Source organism: Sceloporus undulatus, chromosome 2 (assembly GCF_019175285.1).
Source record: "Sceloporus undulatus isolate JIND9_A2432 ecotype Alabama chromosome 2, SceUnd_v1.1, whole genome shotgun sequence".
NCBI lineage: Eukaryota > Metazoa > Chordata > Lepidosauria > Squamata > Phrynosomatidae > Sceloporus > Sceloporus undulatus.
In genome coordinates this window covers 317,163,932-317,184,513 of record NC_056523.1, presented here as the reverse complement: position 1 = coordinate 317,184,513, position 20,582 = coordinate 317,163,932, and the positions used below count along the sequence as shown (strand labels likewise).

Genomic DNA, 20,582 nt, shown 5'->3' with positions numbered 1-20,582 from the left:
GGGGGGGGGGGGGGGGGGGGGGGGGGGGGGGGGGGGGGGGGGGGGGGGGGGAAGCGGCATGCCAGCGCCGATTCTAGGGTTCAGGAGCACACAGCAACTGCATGCTCCTGAACCTTATCATGGCAGCCTCCCATCCACATGGGGGCTGCCATGATGACACAACCACAGTGCAGCATCCAGATCATCGAGGCATGCCAGGTTGCCAGTGGCAACTTGGCAGCTCCTTTTGGGGGTGGATCGTTACCACGCCTGTGCGATTGCCGTGGCAATGATCTGGGGCAGAAAGGGGCAGCGTTTCGCATTCCCTTTCTGTCCATCTGTACTGGGCCATAGAGTCCTGGAGCAGAAATGGACTACAAGGGCCTTAGAGGAACACTGGGTGTTCACTCTGGAAGCTGAGCTGAGCTCGGTGCTTTGAGCCTAAATCCAGTTCTTAGTCCCAAATAGAGTAGCATACTCTCCAATTGGTCCAATTTGTCAGGGACAGTCCTAATTAATCCTCTGTCATCACAGTTTTCAGATGGTTTTAACATGTCCCCATTTCAGAAGGTTTTAAAATCTCTCTTCTCCTCTTACTTTCCCCCTTTGTCCTCAGCTTACTTCAGTTTGCTGCAAACTGAGTCCAAACTACAAAAAAAAAGTTTACTCTAATATAAATCAGCAAGATGGAGAGGAGAGAAGGGGCAAAATCTTGCCCTTCTCAGTAGGTTCAAACCAAAGTAAATTCTTAAAGTCTCTCCCAGCTTGTACAGTCTGCCCTTCTTATACACTGATTTTTTTATACACAGATTCAAGCATCCATGGTTTGAAAATATTCAAAAAAAGTATAAGTTTCAAATATCAAACCTTGACTTTCCATTTTTTTATAAGGGACACCATTTTGCTATGTCATTATATTTAATGAGACTTGAGTATACACAGATCGTGGAACCAAACCCCAGTGGGTTTACTGTATTTGAGATTGGAAATCCAAAATGTGACCTTGTTTGTTTTCATATGCTAAATGGCCCCCCTCCAAAAAACAAAACAAAAACAAAAAAACAACCTACTGGTGTCAAGATGGTGAGATGCATTTCATTTTTGTCAATTTCAGAGAGAGAGAGTCAACATTTGCAGTACTGATATCTGTGTAAATGTGCAAAATCTGTAACTATGGTGTCTGGTGCCTTGTTTCACAGAGTAATAAAAGGAAGAAGCACTGGTAGGGTTCTTGTCATCTTTGTAAACAATGAGACTGTCCTTTTTTGCCTTTTGTTTGCATGTACAGTGGTACCCCGGGATACGAAAGCACCACGTTACGAAATTTCCGGGATACGAAAAAATTCCATAGGAAAAAACTGTTCCGGGTTACGTTTTTTTTCCGGCTTACGAAAAAAAATTTTGGTGCTTTTCGGCGCTTTTTCGCACGAAATCGCGGCTTCCAGCGCTAGCGCCTATGGCTTTTTCGGGTTGCGAAAGATTTCGGGTTACGAAGGGCGCCGCGGAACGAATTAATTTCGTAACCCGGGGTACCACTGTAGTTGGCTTCAGAAAGGGAAAAGACGTTAGAGATTTTTCCCTGTAAACCGCACAGAGCACAATGGGGGGGCAGGAGTACTTGGTCTCTTTATCTCTTAATGGAAGCATGATTTCTCACCAGGGCTAGTCAAGACTACTTCTATTGACCATAAATGAAACACTGGTAAAAATTTAAATGAAATAACCACAGCTTGAACAGGGACTAAAAATCAGATTTATGCCTTGGTGTTTTTTGAGCATGCTGTCTTCACTGAGTTAGGTTGGGGAAATCAATAGAGGGCTTTAATCTCTACTCCTGATTGTTGCAGTTTTAGCTGAAAAAATGAACTTCTAGTTAATTACTTTGTTTAAAATATCATTCCAATTTTTAATGTGTTCTCATTCATCCCAGATAAAACTCAGCCAACCATGGATTTACCTTGACATGTGCTACAAACACAATAAATGCTATGAGCACTATGTTTGTTGTTGTTTTTTAAATGGAAAACTACCTTGATGATAAATGTATTCCTCATGCATGTTACTAAACGTTCTAAGGCCAGTCCTGACTTCATGTAAAATGGGATAGCAAATAGTAGGGTTAACAAATAATGCTTCTTGAAACCCTTGAATACTGTTGAAGGCCCAAATAGAAAATCCCAAGAAGGGTGTGCCCATGAATGGTCTGATTCACTAAAAGGAAGCTTCAGATATTCCTAAACTCAATTATGATCCATTCCCAGGTAGACAGCTGACTTCTGACATAAACCAGTTTTAAATATTCTCAGGTCAGTGTAAGCTCTTTGTCTGAGCAATAGATCTCATTTATTCAAGTCCATGCTTCTTTTCACATCCTCTGGCCTAGCAGCTCTCTGTCAAGTCTTGATTTTGAATAGACTTCTCAGCCCAGATCTTGTTCTGCAACCAAATGGCATCCCTGTTACAAAGTATAACAACAGTATTGGTTCCAATGCACTATCCACATCTGGACTGATTATGCCTGGATCCACAATCAGCTGTATTAGTACTAGAAAGATATGGAAATGATTTCTGGGAAACAGTTTATCTTGAGTAAAGCAGTCCTTAACAGAAACTAGACCAAAATAAGTGGCATAGGCCCGATACAGACGGGCAAAAAGCGGCGGTCTGTGGGCGGGGTGAGGGCTGAGCATCCCCATGCTCACATCCCTCCCCGTGCTGCCCAGGCACCATATTTGTGCATGCCCATTTAGAAGGTGCGCATGTTGATGATATCCCTTTGGCTCAGCACCCAAACGGGGCTGCGCCAAAGGGGTGTGATCTAGCTGCCTGGCAGTGGCTATGGCACCTCTTCAGAGGCACAAAAAGGCACCGGGAAAAATGGCTCCTTTTTGTGCTCTGCAGAGGCTGGATCGGTGCCAGGGTGTGCAGTTGCCATGGCACCGATCTGGGGCAGAAAGGGGAAAAGTCTTGATGCCCCTTCCTGACCATCTGTACTGGGCCATAATTCCCATCTTCAAGGATATATAATTCTATTGACTGTCCTCTTCAATGATACTCCACATTAATCATTATACAACAATACAGGATAAACAGATGCAAAGAACAACAAAGATGCAGTTGTACAGTTGCCTAGAAGAGAGAATTTGGGGTCTCATGTGGCGTGGTAGTATAGTGGTTTGTGTACTGGAGTACAACTTTTGAGACCATTGTCCAAATCCCTGTTCAGCCATGGAAACCCACTGAGTGACCTCAGGGAAGCCACCCTTTCTCAGCCTTAGAGGAAGGCAGAAACAAAAACTCATTCTGAACAAATCTTGACAATAAAATCCCATAAAAATGTTGCCTTAGGGTCACTATACATTTGAAAATGACTTGTAGGGATGCAACATTTGGGGTGGGTGGGGGGATTCAATTACCTTTCCTGTATACCTTTTGAATTTTTTTATTGTTTTGCCTCATCCAATGATGGCTAGCATCTATTGGTGATTCATGATAACATTACCATGTTAGTCTGGAATATCAGTATGCAAAGGGATTCTGTAAAAAAAAAAAATTGGGATTGAGTGAAAAAAGTTATTGCATTAGTTTTTGTAGACAGGGGCGGATTACAGACAGGCCGTTTGCAGTGCGTCCGCGACGTGCTAGGGTTGCCTTGGGGCGGAGCATGCACATGCCCCGTAACCCGAGCACGTCACGCATGCGCCGCAATTGCGCAGCACCGTCCATACGGCGCGTGCACCCGCCACGTCACAGCTGCGCAGCTTCTAGACGGAGCTGCGCAGCTGCGACGTAGCAGCCCCCCTTTGGCGCTTTGCAGTGTCGCAAAAAGGAGCCACTTTTTTGGTCTCCTTTTTCGCTGCGCAGCTGCACCGCACTATTTGTATGTTGCGGCACAGCTGTGCAGCAAAGTGAGGCACTGAGGAGGTGCCTCTTTTGGGCGGTCTGTAACCCACCTAGGTCTGCATCTGAAGAAGCAGACTGGTCTTCTGAAGCTAGTGCTATAACTTTTTTCACTTAGTTTGTCTCAAACGTGCTACTAGATCTCTTTGCATATGATAACATAAATTGGATTTAGGGTCCACCTATTTTCTTATAGCAGCAGACTGGAGAACCACCATAGCCCTTGTGGGTGCCTGTCACTGTCTTTCCATCTATAGAAAAATAGGTAGATGCTTGCCTGTGCTCCTCCAACATCTGCTGGTCAGGAAAAGGGAGGTTCAGGAAGCTGCAGATGAGAAAAAGTTTGCTGGAGGAGTGGACAGGAGATTGTGATACTTATATATCTCAATGCAGGATCAGCATTTTTACAAAATCAGCAATTATTTCTAAACTTTTAAAATGCTTACTTCTTGCTACTAACAAGTCACCACTTTAATCTGCTATTTTAATCATCCATATTTTAATCTGGGTTTATCAGGTTTAATGCTTTTGAACATGTTTATTCATGTGAAATGTCATTGTGTTACCAGTGAAAATGATCACATTTGCATTAGAATCTTTCAGTCTCTCAATTAATTGTTGCCCATTCATTGATACATCAAGGTGGCAACATTTCCTTCATTTTGTTTTGGTTTCTCTAAACATACTCACACATTCCTAATTGAGGGGTGGCTTGAATCCACTGAGAACATTTGTCTGGAAACATTTCATCTCAACTTTCTTGCTCCTTGTGCTGTTGTTTTTGGTTAGGGAGCGAGCTTTGAACACATCGCAGTCTGGGGTTCTTCAGCTCACAGTAGGAAACCTGAAACCAGAAGAGACCTACACTTTTCGAGTGGTGGCATATAATGAATGGGGACCAGGAGAAAGTTCACAGCCCATCAAGGTGGCCACACAACCTGAATGTAAGTATAATTGTTTATTTATTATATATTTGAATATTTAAATATATATCTTTAAATATTTATATCTCTCCCTGTGCTGTGACATCTCAGGGCATATAAGTAAAATTGATACAATAAGGTTAAAATAACACAGGCCTATGATGAAAAACCAAAACAATATTTTTTTAACTATTGTAGCTGTTTTTAATTTTTTTTGGGGGGGGGGGGGGGGGGGGTTCTGCATTAAAAAAAATAAACACAATAAAATATCCTGCCACTCACAGTTCTTTCGTAAATCTGCCTTTTTTTAAAATCAATTCAGTTGCTACTCCGCTTGGATTAAATACAGACGCTGATGTTTCAATGTGATTTCTTTTAATGCTTTTGAACTGATTTTTGTGTTTTGTATCAGTGACTTAAAGTGTCTTGAACATCTATTAGAGGACTATGTCCCATTTCTTACTCTTTGCAAGATAATTCTCTGCAGGATCATTTCATTCAGTCACATATTACAACATAGAAACATCAAAGCAAATTGCAAAGAAAATGTACATGATGGAGCAATTCTGATGTCATTTTTGGCTGTCATTTTAGGATTTAGAATTCCAAATTCCTATGAAACCAGCATAGGTTTTTTATCAACCCTCAGTTTTGCAGGCCTATGTTATTTAGATTCTCTCCCCTCAAGCTGACAATTAAAGAAATAAAGATAGGTTAAAACATTATAAATTCAAATGGATAAACATCAAGGGGTAAATCAATTACCCAAAGGCTTTTGTACTTGGCACCTACATGAATCCAGTGCTGACACCAGTCAAGTCTCCAAGGAGAAAGTATGCCACAACTGAAATATCACAACTGAGAAGGCCTACCCTTTGTTCTTGTGGGGTGCCCCCTTTCAGCTAACCTTAATGCTTTGGTAGGCACATATAGGGAGAACTGCTCCTTCAAGTACCAACATTGGTTGGTTTGTTAATCAAGATTTCCACATTTCTGCGGCTGCCTTTCCTGGCCTGTATTGACAATTATGCAATTATTTCTCATTGTGAAGTGGGACAAAGGAGGAAATGGTGAAGTGTTAGAATTCTCCACTTCTTATATTACTGTAAATCCACTGATAGATTTTGAAGGAGAACAATAAAAAATATCAGGGTTGTACAAATTAGAAAAGGGTGCATAAATTACATGTATGGTGTTTGGGTTGATGACATTTTTCTTGTCTAGAATAATACTGTGCCTCAAAAGCAGGGATTAAGATTTATACCGGGGAATAATCAGGTTTCTGCAGATCTCTCCTAACGAAAAAGTGGAGTAAGATTCATGAGAGATTGGTGAACTCACAATGTAAAAGATGTGAAGTGCATGAAAATCAGAGGTCCTTTCCTCATCACAAGAATTTGAACATATGATATACAGTACAGTGCGCCCGCGCCATACACAGGCGCACCATACGCGGCCTTGAGCATACGCGCTCAAGCCATGGGGCGCGCGTGGGGCGGAAGGGGCGGCGCGTCCCATTCAGTTGAATGGGCGCACGTGCCCGTTGTGCCCCGTGCGCCCCACGCCGCCACGCCGCCATGCACGAGCCCCATTGTTTCCAATGGGGCTCGAGCATAGCCGGAATTCGCCTTACACGGCGGGATCCGGAACGGATCCCCCGCATAACGCGAGGACGCACTGTAGTTACAATACGTATAAAGAAATGACACTACTACTACTACTACTACTACTACCACCACTAAACTTACTATTAGCATTAGTACTAATAGTAATAATACTGTATATTACTATAGGTTATATAGGGACATATTTGCTGACTTGTGTTGTTCTCATTCACTCAGAAAAAGGAGCCTCCTTTCCTCCCCCTGTGCTTGTAAAAGCTTTGTTAGCTTTTGTGGGAACTTTGTGTTGTTTTGTGCAAATTGTTCTGTATACTTATTAAACAATATTTTGCGCAAACTGTTTTTCACAAGCTACCATTGCTGCTGCCTGTTGCATGAGCTTTTGAAAGTAAACAGAATAAATGGGTTATATGTGTATTTGCTTTAATCAAAAAGTCCCTCTTGCTGTGTACAATACATGATTTGCTTCACAAAGGAAAAAGAAACTAATTTTGGAGAGAGCTCCATATTGGGCAAACTGCAGAAATTCTGGGAAAAATAAATAAATAATGGGCTTGATATTTCATTTTCATGCAGGAGGTGAAAAATCTCACAGGGACATTGGCAAGGTATCTCAGCACATCATCACAAATAAGTACATTTTGGATTGTTCATAATTCCCAAGTAGTAGTAATGGGCGGCGGGGGGGGGATTGCTGCTACTATCGTTATCACTAATAGTAACAGCAACAAAATAGCAGTAATATTACTACTAAAAGTAGTAAAAGGAGCTGTGCTAGCAGTATTAATGTCATTAATATATATCCTTAAAAGGCATGATACTTTAGAAGTATCAAATGGTTATGTTTAATTTCCTTCTGCTCCTCCTCTTCCATCATCATTATTACTGCTTTCAGACTTTTTTCCAGAGGGATAATGGAGTCTAGAGATCAACAAGGTCACTGCTGGACATGCATTATTTTTTTCATTTCCTTTTTTTTTTGCACATGTAGAAACTCCCGTCTCTTTATTTCAGCAGAGGGCTGTTATACATGTGGAAAATAATTTGTATGTGGATTGTCTCTGCCATACAAAGGAGCGGAAGAACTTTTACAGGCCAAGGGAATGCCTATGAACACATCAGAGATCACAGACTCATAAGATAGTTCTCAGATGGGGCATTTTTAATTCTGCCCTGAAGCTCTTAAACACTTGATGGGTGTGTGTGTGTGTGTGTGTATGAATGAATCCTTCTTTTAAAGAAATCAGTAAATGGGACCATTGTGATTAATTCCACTGGATTATATCATCCCAGGGAGTACATGTGGTGTACTTAATTATCAATAAGCTGCAGCTTTATTTAATTCTCAATGAAATGTAGATTACAAATCAGTCTTGCTCATTGTGCTCACTGTCCTGTTGGGAAAATTCTCCATGTAAGAGCCCAGAAAGTAGCAGAGGAATTATTGCATTTGACCAGGTTTGCACCTAACAAGGACACAAGTGTGGTTTATAGTTGTCAAACAGCCAATAAAAATGTATTCTTATTAAGATGTTCATCCCAAACTATCCAATGGTCAAACTAAGGCATGTTACAGACCGCCCAGAAGGGGCGGTCTGCCGCCGCCTTCATTTGCAAGGCAGAGGAGCCCCAGCATCCAAACTGCGCGGCTCCTCCATGCTGCAAATAAGAAGCGCCAAAATGGCGCTTCTCTTTGTGGCACGTATATGACACCGCGCGGTGCCAATGGCGCACTCACAGCATCATATGTGCTGCATGATGTGCGGATGCAGCACGTCTGCTACATAAACATGGCGGCCCCTGTGTGGAAAGGGCCCCGCCATTTTGTACGGACTCGGTCCGTATTAGGGTTAGAGGCGTCCGGAAGTGATGCCCCTTTCCAATCCTAATACAGACTCATTCCGTACTTTATGCCCATTTGTAACGTGCCTAAGACACTGATCACATTTTTCCAGACCACCTGCTCTGAAAACTTAAAAGAGGTTTGTGTAGGGCCACTGTGAGATCTTTGAGGAGGTGAGGTGAATGATGCCTATCACACCAAAATCAAGGTGCATACCAAACAAGTTACTTTGATGTATGAGGCAGAGGATCTCACAGCCAACCCCCAGTCTTCAGGCTTGCTTTTTTTAAAGCATTAAGATTAGATTAAATTTCCACAGCGTCCCAAAATGACTGCCTCACTTTTGGGATGTAAATCTTTGTAAATTTGGTTCTCACAGGCCAGAGCTATTTTTCCTCATTTTTCTCCTCACTGTGAGAAAGTCATCAAAAAGGCATAGTATTCAAACACTGTTCACAGTTCAGGACTTGGTAAAAGAATTGCAGTATGTGTGTGTGTGTGTGTGTACCCACACACATACATACATACATATACACACACACACACACAGAGAGAGAGAGAGAGAGAATTTTCTGCAGAAAACTGCATTTTGTGTGCAGAAAATAGTGCAGGAATGTGCATTTTTTGTTTTGCACATAACTGATGTACAGAAAACATTGCTTTCTGCACACAAAATAACCCACTAAGTCTATTTTTCATACTGTCTCAAACTGTGAAGATTATCACTCATACAGGATTTTCCTTATCAGGGTTTGCCAAAATTAAAGGAACTCATTGTTCAATATTTCTCAATATTATTTCCACCTGTATTCTACCTAATAATAGGGCTGGCTCTTATTGCTAAGATAAGTCCCTATAGCAGGCACAGATGGACTTTCTGTCTAGCAAATATTGTTAATTATATATAAAAATCCACCCAGATTTCCCTCTGTGCTTTGTTGGAACATGTCATCATTAGCTGTATTTCCAATAAGATTTCAAGATTTCTATATCTTTTGGAAATACCAGAAGAAACTGTTGTATAATCTAGCATAACAGGGAAATAGTATTTGACAGAAAGGGGCATCCAAAATGCATGTCTCTCATTTTCTGGTTCTAAAATGGAAAAAAAAAATCCATACATTTTCTCCATCTGCAATCAGTTTAAGAGATTAGTACAAGTTCCAGCTCTTCAGATAATTATTCTGAATATAAAGGGTGGGAATGATATGAAGAATGATATTTATTTTATTTCATTTTTTCTACTTCTAGATTAAACCTTCTCATTCTATTTTAATTTTAATTTTTGCTCAACTCTGCTCTCTTTCTTTTCTTTTCACTCTAACGCTGTATAATTTAACTACTGAACTATCAGTTAAGATATAAATCTACCACTGTTTAAGCAAGTAAAGGGAACACATGGTCTTAGATGCCTCTATACTAATGCACAGAGCATGGGAAATAAGCACGATGAACTTCAACTCCTAGTACAACAAAGCAAATATGTTATAATAGGCATCACTGAAACCTGGTGGGATGAGTCTCATGATTGGAATGTGGAAATAGGGGGGTATAACCTTTTCAAGAGAAACAGGCCAAACAGGAAAGGAGGAGGAATAGCCCTATATGTCAGGGACATTTACACCAGTGAAGAGATCCAGGAAGCCAGGTGGAGAGCATCTGGATAAAAATTAAAGGGCAGGGAAACAACAAGGATGTTATGGTGGGAGTCTACTACAGACCCCCAAGTCAGATGGAGGAATTGGATGATATCTTTCTAGAACAGATGACCACACAGTCAGAAAAGAGAGATGTAGTAGTGATGGGTGACTTCAACTACCCTGATATTTGTTGGAAGTCAAACTCAGCCAGATCCTCAAGGTCTAGTAAATTCCTCACTTGCCTTGGGGACAATTTCATGGTCCAAAAGGTGGAAGAGGCAACAAGGGGATCAGCTATTTTAGATCTGATCCTAACCAACAAGGATGACTTGGTTAATGAAGTGCAAGTGGTGGGATCCTTAGGTGGAAGTGACCATGTTCTCCTGGAGTTTGTTATACAGTGGAAAGGAGAAGCCAGGCATAGTCAGACACGCATTCTAGACTTCAGGAGAGTGGATTTCAGTAAACTTAGAGAAATACTGGGGGCAATCCCATGGTAAGGAATACTAAAAGAGAAGGGAGTTCAAGATGGATGGGAGTTTCTCAAAAGGGAGATACTGAAGGCACAAATTAAAACAGTTCCAGTGAGAAAGAAAAATGGGAGGTGTCGCAAGAACCCAGGATGGGTGACAAAGGAACTTTCAGCTCAGCTAAATTTTAAACGGAACATGTATAAGAAATGGAAAAATGGGGAAATCACCAAAGAGGAATTCAAAGAAATAGCTAGCATGTGAAAAGATAAGGTCAGAAAAGCTAAAGCGCAGAATAAACTCAGGCTTGCTAGAGAGGTTAAGAACAACAAAAAGGGCTTTTTTGGATATGTCTGCAGCAAAAGGAAGAAGAAGGAAACGGTAGGGCCACTGCATGGAGAAGATGGCAAAATGCTAACAGGGGACAGAGAAAAGGCAGAATTACTCGACACTTTCTTTGCCTCAGTCTTTTCAGAAAAGGCAAAGGGTGCTCAACCAGAGGATAATGGAGCAGAGGACAGAATAGGGGAATTTCAGCACAAAATAAGTAAAGAGATAGTACAGGAATACCTCGTTAATCTAAATGAATATAAGTCTCCAGGACCAGATGAGCTACTCCAAGGGTATTAAAAGAACTGGCAAATGTAATATCGGAGCCATTGGCAATAATCTTTGAAAACTCCTGGAGAACAGGAGAAGTCCCAGCAGACTGGAGGAGGGCAAACGTTGTCCCCATCTTCAAAAAAGGGGAAGAAAGAGGATCCCAACAATTATCGTCCAGTTAGTCTGACATCAATACCAGGAAAGATTCTGGAGCAGATCATTAAACAGAGAATCTGTGAACATCTAGAAGGCAATGCCATAATCATAAAAAGTCAACATGGGTTTCAGAGAAACAAGTCATGCCAGACAAATCTACTGTATTCTCTTTCTTTGATAAAATCACCAGCTTGGTAGATGAAGGGAATGCTGTGGATATAGTATATCTTGACTTCAGTAATGCCTTTGACAAAGTTCCCCATGATATTCTTGCAAACAAGCTTGTAAATTGTGGGCTAGACAAGGCAACTGTTAAGTGGATTTGTAACTGGTTGACCAGACGAACCCAAAGGGTGCTCAACAATGGCACCTTTTCATCCTGGAGAGAAGTGACCAGTAGAGTCCCACAGGGCTCTGTCCTGGACCCAGTACTGTTCAACATCTTTATCAATGACTTGGAGGAAAAAAATGGGGGAATATTTATCAAATTTGCAGATGACACCAAATTAGGAGGAATAGCTAATACTCCAGAGGACAGGATCCAAATTCAAAATGACCTGAATAGACTAGATAGCTGGGCCACAGCTAACAGAATGAACTTCAACAGGGAGAAATGTAAGGTACTGCACTTAGGGCGAAAAAATGAAATGCACAGATATAGGATGGGGGACACCTGGCTTAAGGAGACAACATGTGAAGGGGATCTAGGAGTCCAAGTAGATCACAAATTGAACATGAGTCAACAGTGCGATGCGGCAGCTAACAAGGCCAATGCGATTTTAGGCTCCATCAATAGAAGTATAGTGTCTAGATCAAGGGAAGTAATAGTGCCACTATATTCTGCTCTGGTCAGGCCCCACCTGGAATATTGTGTCCAGTTCTGGGCGCCACAATTCAAAAAGGACATTGAGAAACTGGAGCGTGTCCAAAGGAGGGCGACGAAAATGGTGAAAGGTCTGGAAACCATGCCCTATGAGGAACGCCTTAGGGAGCTGGGTATGTTTAGCCTGGAGAAAAGAAGGTTAAGAGGTGATATGATAGCCCTGTTTAAATATTTGAAGGGATGTCATATTGAGGAGGGAGCAAACTTGTTTTCTGCTGCTCCAGAGACTAGGACCTGGAGCAATGGATGCATGGTGCAGGAAAAGAGATTCCACCTCAACACCAAGAGGAATTTCCTGACAGTAAGGGCTGTTCGACAGTGGAACACACTTCCTAGGAGTGTAGTGGAGTCTCCCTCCTTGGAGGTCTTCAAACGGAGGCTGGATGACCATCTGTCGGGGGATGCTTTGATTGTGATTTCCTGCATGGCAGGGGGTTGGACTGGATGGCCCTTGCGGTCTCTTCCAACTCTATGATTCTATGATTCTATGTCTAGGTTACCACCATCCCAGTCTTCATGTGGATGCTTTGTGGACTAATACTGAGTCAGTTTCAAGACACTGCCAGCTATTCTGCATGAACAGAGGACAGCAAATGAATACCATTTTTTTGCCTGCATGGTTAAGAGTACCAAAAGGATACTGCTTGCCTGCTACATCATAGCTTTATTCACACAAAACTCATCGAAGTCATTATTGGATTACAACTCCCAAAATTCCATATCTAGTGGCTAAGTTGGCTAGGGAATCCTGGGGGTTATTGTCCAGAAAATAAAGGGGCTCAGCAGACCACCCCAAAAGGGCAGGCTGGAGCTCCCTGTTTTTACTCCTGATGGAGGCTGCACCAATCAAACACTGTGGCCTCTGTCACGACTAATCTGTGTGGTGGGCGCCATGAATGTGCTAATGGCACACTCATGTGCAGCAATGTTTAGATGCTGTGCCATCCTTGCATCATCATGGTGGCCCTGCATGTGGATGGGGCCACACCATGATGGCGCCACTGCCGTGTGGTAGAGCTTGGGAGCATGCGGTCACAACGCAATCCCAAGCCCTAAAATCAGCCCTAGACTCCCACTTTCTGGCAGTCTGTACTGGGCCAAAGTCTCCAAATTATATATCACCTAAGAAACTCAAAAACATGAAGACATCAGTCGTTCCCTCTAATAGCAAAATAGTGTGCCTGAGGGTGTACCCAGAATGCAGAATGAAAGCAAGATCACCCAGTGGGGTTTGATGACTAAGAAGTGATTCAAACCCTGATCTACTACAATCCTAGTCCAACATTCAAACCACTGCACCATATTGGCTCTCTATACTGATAACTATCTGACTTAATTCTTAATTCCTGGGGAATACTGGAAAGAAAATATATGTCCTATATGTCCTATATCCCTGGGTTTCCCTGTTTACTCCTATGTGAATGAGTGAGTGTTACTTTGTCCTATAGAAGAAAATGGAAGCTTGAATTCCTTGACTGAACAAGTGGGGGCACTACAGTGTTGAGGGCAATCTGTCTTCTACCTTTGATACTGGTTAAGCTGATCCTCTTTGTCAGAGAAATGAAGTGCCATAATGATAATCAGTTTCTTATCATTTTTAATACCAGTGTGACAGCTTGGCATGCATACTGGTACTGCTTGGCATAAGCATAATAGGAAGAAGCATCAATTATTCCACAAAGTAATTTGATAGAATCACAGTTGACAGTCTGTAAACATTCCCATTTTTTTAAGATTTAAATTTAAATTTTATTTTTGTCATCTTGGCATCCTAACTGAATGATGTTTACCTGATGATTGTGATTCAAGTACTCTCTTATGAAAGAGTTCTCTTTTTTTGGAAGATTTGATAAACACTAATTATGCTTTGCTGGATGATATGCCTTTGAGGTAAGAAAGTATTGTCACCATCATTATTATGTTTCCTTATCAGTAACAGAAAGGCCCATCTGGGTATGCAGCTGGCTCTGTGTAGACTTCTGTTCAAGCTGGGCAGACACAGCATGGTAAAATCAAGCTCAAAGGAAGAGTAGATCTGCTAGCATCTCAGAGTCATGTCTATACCCACAACTTTTTTAATGGTCAATGAACATCAGCATAGTCTTCTATAGGAATGAGGCTTTCCAGATGAAATCAAGATAAATTATCCCATTTGACCAACACAATTTTAAGCTGCATCAGCAGGAGCATGATGTCCAAATTTAGGAATGTAACAGTACCAATTTATGCAACTTTTGTTAGACTTTACAATTCCTGGACACCACAGTTCTGGAAGGATATTAACAAGTTAGGAAGGAGGCCAAGAGGGTGTAGTGACTGGCCATTAAGGTTGGCCTAGGGGCGGAGGCAGGGCTTGGCATCTACATGACACACACCCAAACTACACCCCCCAGGCCAGCATGATGGCACGTGCTGCACCAGATGGCAGACAGCATCACGACACTCACTGGTGCTGTGTCTAGATGATGCAGCTCTGAAAAGCTGCAGGCTGATAGCTATGGTACTCTTTCCACAGTGCAGAAAGGCATGATTGGAGCCACAGCATGTGGTTGCTGTGGCCTCAATATGGCACTAAAAGGGGCAGCTGCAGGCTGCCCCTTAAGGGGGATCTGTACAGCCCCCATGTTGCCAAAAGGTCTGGAAACCAAGCCCTATCAGGAAATGGACAGTGATATGTTTAGCTTGGAGAAGGCAAAACTGAGTGGTGCTAGGGCCCAGTCCAGACAGGTACGATAGGGCAGCCTCATCACGTGTGAGGGGCAGCAGTTCTAGATACCCCTCGCACATAACAAAGGTTTCAAAATGGCAGTGACCTGTACATATGGGCGCCACCATCATTACGTGATGGATGCCTAGTGTCCGTACGTCGTGACACCATTGTGACATCGTGAGTGTGCCATTGGTTCACTGCGGTGTCATAATGGCACCGCAAGAAGATCCTGTTTTTTGTGGGTTCTTTTCGGTCCACAGGGAAGTCTTGCAGTCTGGAGGCTGTGGCTTCCCCATGGACCAAAGCTGGGTTCCAGGAGATTGTTCTTTTTGGACGGTCTGTCCCGCACCTATGATAGCCATTTGTAAATACCTTTAAATTGCTGTTACCCACCTCGATCCTCAAAAAGGGAGGGGCAGGATACAAATAAATATTTTATTATTATTATTATTATTATTATTATTATTATTATTATTAATTTTATTTATATACCGCCCTGTGGCGAACCAACCCGGGCGGTTTACGACATTATAATAACATACAGCATAAAAACAATATATTTCCCTCCCCCCTTAAAAAGTTATTAAACTGCATATCTAAATTAAAACCACAATAACTAGTTAAAACAACAATAAATTAAACAAAATAATACCAACTGATAAACCACTGCAACTTCAGTTCTAAAGAAAAGAAAAGGGGGCATTGGAGACATTACTGAGGAGGGGGAAGATCCTGAGATCCTGAGGCCGGGATATTTTAGTCTGGGAAGGCCTGACTGAAGAGATCCAGTACAAGGTGTTGGTTATTACCTTTAAAGCCCCAAGCCATTTAGGGCTTTAAAGGTAATAACCAACACCTTGTACTGGGCCTGGAAACCAATAGGCAGCCAGTGGAGGGACCTCAGAACCAGAGTGATGTGGTCCCTTCTAGATGTTCCTGACACAAGTCTGGCTGCCATGTTTTAAACCAGCTGTAGTTTCCGAACCAGGCACAAGGGTAGCCCCATGTAGAGCGCATTACAGAAGTCATGCTTAAAACACTTCCAAAAGACTGCTTTTTAAAAAACCTCCAAAGAAGGTCCAACTCTATGATTTTATGGCTTTTCCCTTTTCCCAGAATATCTCATCTGAAGTGGTCTTTGAAATTATAGTGACAGCTGTGTTAGGGTCCACATTGCTTTGAGGCTCTTCTCTGTTTTTAATGCTTGGCCATTTATGAAAGCTAAATTCTGAATATGGTATCCTCATAATACAATGGAAATCACAGACACAATAATCTCACAGTTAATAAGAAAAAAGTTTTTAAGATATCTTAAAATAAAGCAGTGGTTTTCAAATGTTCAGCATTTATGTAATCATTTCTATGCTGATATATCTCCAAAGGAAGGTATATAGAATGGGGGTGTTTGCCATAGAAACCCTGCACATTGTATATTTATTCAAAAGACAGAATAGAACTAGCCAGACCCCAGTATTATCCTCCTGTCTCACTTAGGGTCACACTCTAGCTTGGAATACAACCAACTACACTTATCCTTTGCCAGTACATTTCAGTCCATGGGGCAAATTGCCTTTCAAGAAAGTTGGTCTATGTTATTGTTAACGCTCTGATGTGCCCATTATGAGCTTCCAGGCAACATCAAGGTTCCTTGGAACACAGTTTGAAAAGCATTGGAATAATTCCAAGAGATAAAAGTTCTTTTTTCAAGGCCCACATATCATCAACAGGAGAGAAATAGCATCATAAACACAATCGATCACCAGTGTTTGAGGAGTACATCCAGTATTAGCTAGTGTTGTGCCAAAATCTGTCCTTTGGAAGTTTTCTTCCCCTCAGTTGTAGCTTTTTGTTTTATTTTGTTTTTTGTCTCAGACTTAGAGCACATTATTATTATTATTATTATTATTATTATTATTATTATTATTATTATGTAAAAAATATCTGTCAGTGATGTGATGGTATTTACCCTATCATTGCATGATGTCTATGGGTTCTATCTGTTTTCTTTTCCTCTCCATTATCCATCTCCTCATAATTCTGCACTCACCTTGACTGCCTCTGCTAATATAGAAAGGCATCAGTGGAGGAATAATCTCATTACAAATACAAAAAAATCAGAGAAACTGCAGAGCTCTGGGGAGATTAATGCCACTGGTAGTGTTTGCTTATGGTACCACTAATGCATTTAGGGGTTGTTTTTGTTCTTGTTCTTTTTGTTGTCTGCCTCCAAGTCATTTCTGATTTATGGAGATCCTAAAGCAAACCTATCATGGGACTTTCTTGACAGAATGAGTTCAGAGGGGGGGAGGTTGACTTTGCCTTCCTCTGAGGCTGAGAGAGTGTGATTTGCCCAAGGTCACCAATGGTTGAGCAGTGTTCAAGACTGAGCATTCAAGAGGGTCCTAGTCCAATGCTATCCCAGTGTCCTAGTCCAACACTCAGACCTCTACACCATGCTGGTTCTCATATTTAGGATCACTGAATATATTAATTTAAACTTGTAAGAGTAATTCTATTACATATTCATTCAAAAAGAAACACTCCATTTGATTAATTCAAAAGAATGTTGATAGGAAATGAGAAGTGGAAAACTCATTGAGATATGCTTTGAAAGGATAACTAAAATATTTATAATTTTTAGCTTTTATGGTTATGTTAGAGTGTACCATGGAACCTTTAAAAATAATTGCTTCTTTTCCTATTCATTAAAGATTTGGACACTTAGGCTGTGGATGTATTTTTTTCATTCTCACATACAATCTTAAATAATTTGAAGTTTTCGGTTCACTGGAATGAGTTTATGAAAGTTTTAGGGGTAGTTTTCAATGATTTCACACAAAAGACCAAAAAAGTTATTTTGCGCAAAAACGCTTCTGCACAAAATGTTGAAAGCTCACTATGTTTTTAATAAGAATAAAATCTGACACACACACACACACACACACACACACACACACACCAGAATCTATCTGAAAGTCTGGATAGATAGATAGATAGATAGATGATAGTATAGAGGAGCACAGGAGTAGAACATTTTTTTGACCATGTGGATTAAGGATGTTAAGACACTCTTTCTCATACAAGGATGAGTAAATTTTTAACGATTCCCGACATTGCTGATCCCTTTAGTGCATGTTAATAGTGGATAATATCATCACAATCTTCCACCGAAAAGTGATAGATTTAGATCAGAAGATATTCAGATTCCACTTTGTCACTGAACATCAACTAGGCCTACCTAATCTAAAATGGAGGTTTCTAGGCATACCCTTGACGTCTTGGATAAACATGTAAATCCAACATTAGGGATGGAAATATTTTTGTTGTATTGATTATCATGACCAAAGTAGTTTTTTTTCCTTTCTTGTCACTTGTTATGAGAAAATGTGTACCATGTCCTTCAAACTTTCACATATTTGCAAGACTTACTTTTGGGGGGAAATTAAAGTGTACCCAATGCCTTTTAGCATGACTGGGAAAAATGTGCAGAAACTTGCTTTAGTCCATGGGAAAGACATTGTATAAATTATGGAAAATACCAATTTCAATGCATAAATTTGTGGAAATGTGAAAGAAGGAAGAAAACAGGAAGTCAAGCTATCTGATTTGGAGTAAAGATGTGGAGAAAAATGCAGTTGAGGACTGGAGAAACTCAGTGAAATCAAGATAGGGATTTTCTCATTCCTTTTCAATATCAGTGACATGTTATATGGAATACACCGATCATAAAATTGCTTCTTCTGTCCCATCTAATGGTAGGTTTGGGCATGGCACAGCATTTGGGTGCAGGGCATCCCTTTTTGGGATGACACAAAGGGGTGGGTGGATTCATGCTACATGTGTTGATTCTGGCTGCCTGCACCAGACTATTTATGTAAACAGGTATTGCCAACTGGAGAGTCAACATGGTGTAGTGGTTTGAGCATTGGACTATGACTCTGGAGACCAGGGTTGAATTCGCTGTTGAACATGAAAACCGCTGGGTAACCTTGGGTGAGTTACAAATTTTCAGCCCCCCAAAATCCTGTGAAATGTTCACCTTAGGACTGCCATAAATTGGAACAACTTGAAGGCACACTGACACTCTGCTAGCTGTCTAGTGATCACCTCTTGTGGAGTGTATGGGTAAAAGCAAGAATGGGGGACTTTGAATTGTGAACCAAAACCCATAATGTATCCATAAGGAAAAATATATCACTAATGAATCAGATGAAAGTAATATAAACTGAGTGAAACAATGTATCTGAAGGACAACAGATATAGACAGTAAAGAATCCAATGATCCCAAGTCTGTAAACCTAAGTGAAGTTCACTGAACAGCACACTGTATTGAAGGTGCTTATGCAAAGAACTCAAGATTGCAAACATGGTAGCCAAAGATTGATTCAAGTTCGTGGCCCAGTAACCACAGACAAGTTGAAGAACTTTCCATAGACTAATAAAACTCTGAGTTTTAAAGGAGCTTGCCAGGGCCTATTTTTTTTTGGGGGGGGGGAGGAAATATGATTCAACTTATTCGATAGCTCCTTTAAAGTTTGAAGTACAAACCAGAATAATTTCCCCACTCAACTAACATAGAAGCCCTCATCACAATGGTGACCTAGGTCAGTAGCCACTAGTTACCAATGCTCACTGAAGACATTGTTAAAGCTATCCAAAGCCAATAAGCAGTTTCAGATATCCCTAGGAATATCAGCAGCACCTCATCCTAAATTATTATTTATGAAACAAGTTAAACCAAAATAAGAACATTTCTTTCAATTGAAGCAATACAGCAATATTTCTGAGTGTATACAAATCTATAGCAGCTTATATATATAAGCCCATGCATATTCAATTTGAGTATATAAAATAGATTGCATAAATTTGCATACAACTGCTTTGTTTGAATGATTTATTCTCTGCTTGTAAGAGGCGGGGGTAGCAATATTTGAAAAAAATGCTTATTCGACTTTATTTGTTAGCTTTAACAGTTTTAGTTCCCCTCTCCATCTGTGTGGAGGATTATCTCAAAAATTTACCAAACAACATATCATAGAAAGAGAGAAATAAAAGAAGGGCTGAAATTGTTTCATGACAGAATATAGGCCAAAAATCTTATTCCTACACATTTTTTTTTGAGGGGGGGGGGTCATTCTTATGTGCCTTCAAGTCAACTCCAATATAAGGTGACCCTAACCTGGCCAGATTGATTCAGAGAGGGTTTGCCATAGCTTTCTTCTAAGTGTGTGACTTGTCCAAGGTTGCCCTGGACTCCTGAAGTCCTAGGGCTGAAACAGATGGCCCAGTAAAGCCACCTTCCAGCTGGGATGAGGACATGCCATTTAGACACTGCGTGCCCTCAAGACGTCTTGAAGCCACCCAGCTGTTTAGATGTGGGTAGCTTCAAGATGCTCTGGCGGCACAGTGTTTATATGCTGCATGCCACTGGAGAGGCTTGCAGTCAGCTTCAGGGAGGGAAAATCTGGCTTTTTGCTGGCCGAAAAAGGAACAGATCTTTGCCGCTCCTTTTTTGGCCAGCTTCAAGGTGGATTGGAGCTGTGGCATGTGGCTTCATCAGGAATGGCTTGAATTCACCCCTTCGGGGCAGCCTATTTCGCCCCATAATCCAACACTCAAACCACTACACCATGTTGGCTTTCTCTCTCTCTTTCTCTCTGGTAGTGCACTGCATTGGCATAACTACCAGAAAACACTGGAGAAATGGGCTGCTGAGAGCTACCAGATTTTAGTCTACCCAACTAGGATAGGTCCTTTGAATGAATGGGAGTAAGAAGATGCCAGCCAATGAATGTAATGTGCAGCAAGCAAGAAAGGATGGGAGAATTTAGGTGCTGCAGCAAAAACTATAGA

General features: G+C 41.2%; 1 protein-coding gene across 1 annotated transcript in view; it reads left to right on the top strand.

The window, feature by feature from the left end:
• DCC (DCC netrin 1 receptor) overlaps nucleotides 1-20,582 on the top strand; it is a 401,229-nt gene that overhangs the window by 19,039 nt on the left and 361,608 nt on the right. The window contains exon 3 of the mRNA XM_042447857.1: nucleotides 4,669-4,823. Coding sequence (XP_042303791.1) covers nucleotides 4,669-4,823 — 155 coding nt within the window. The remainder of the gene's footprint in view (nucleotides 1-4,668; nucleotides 4,824-20,582) is intronic.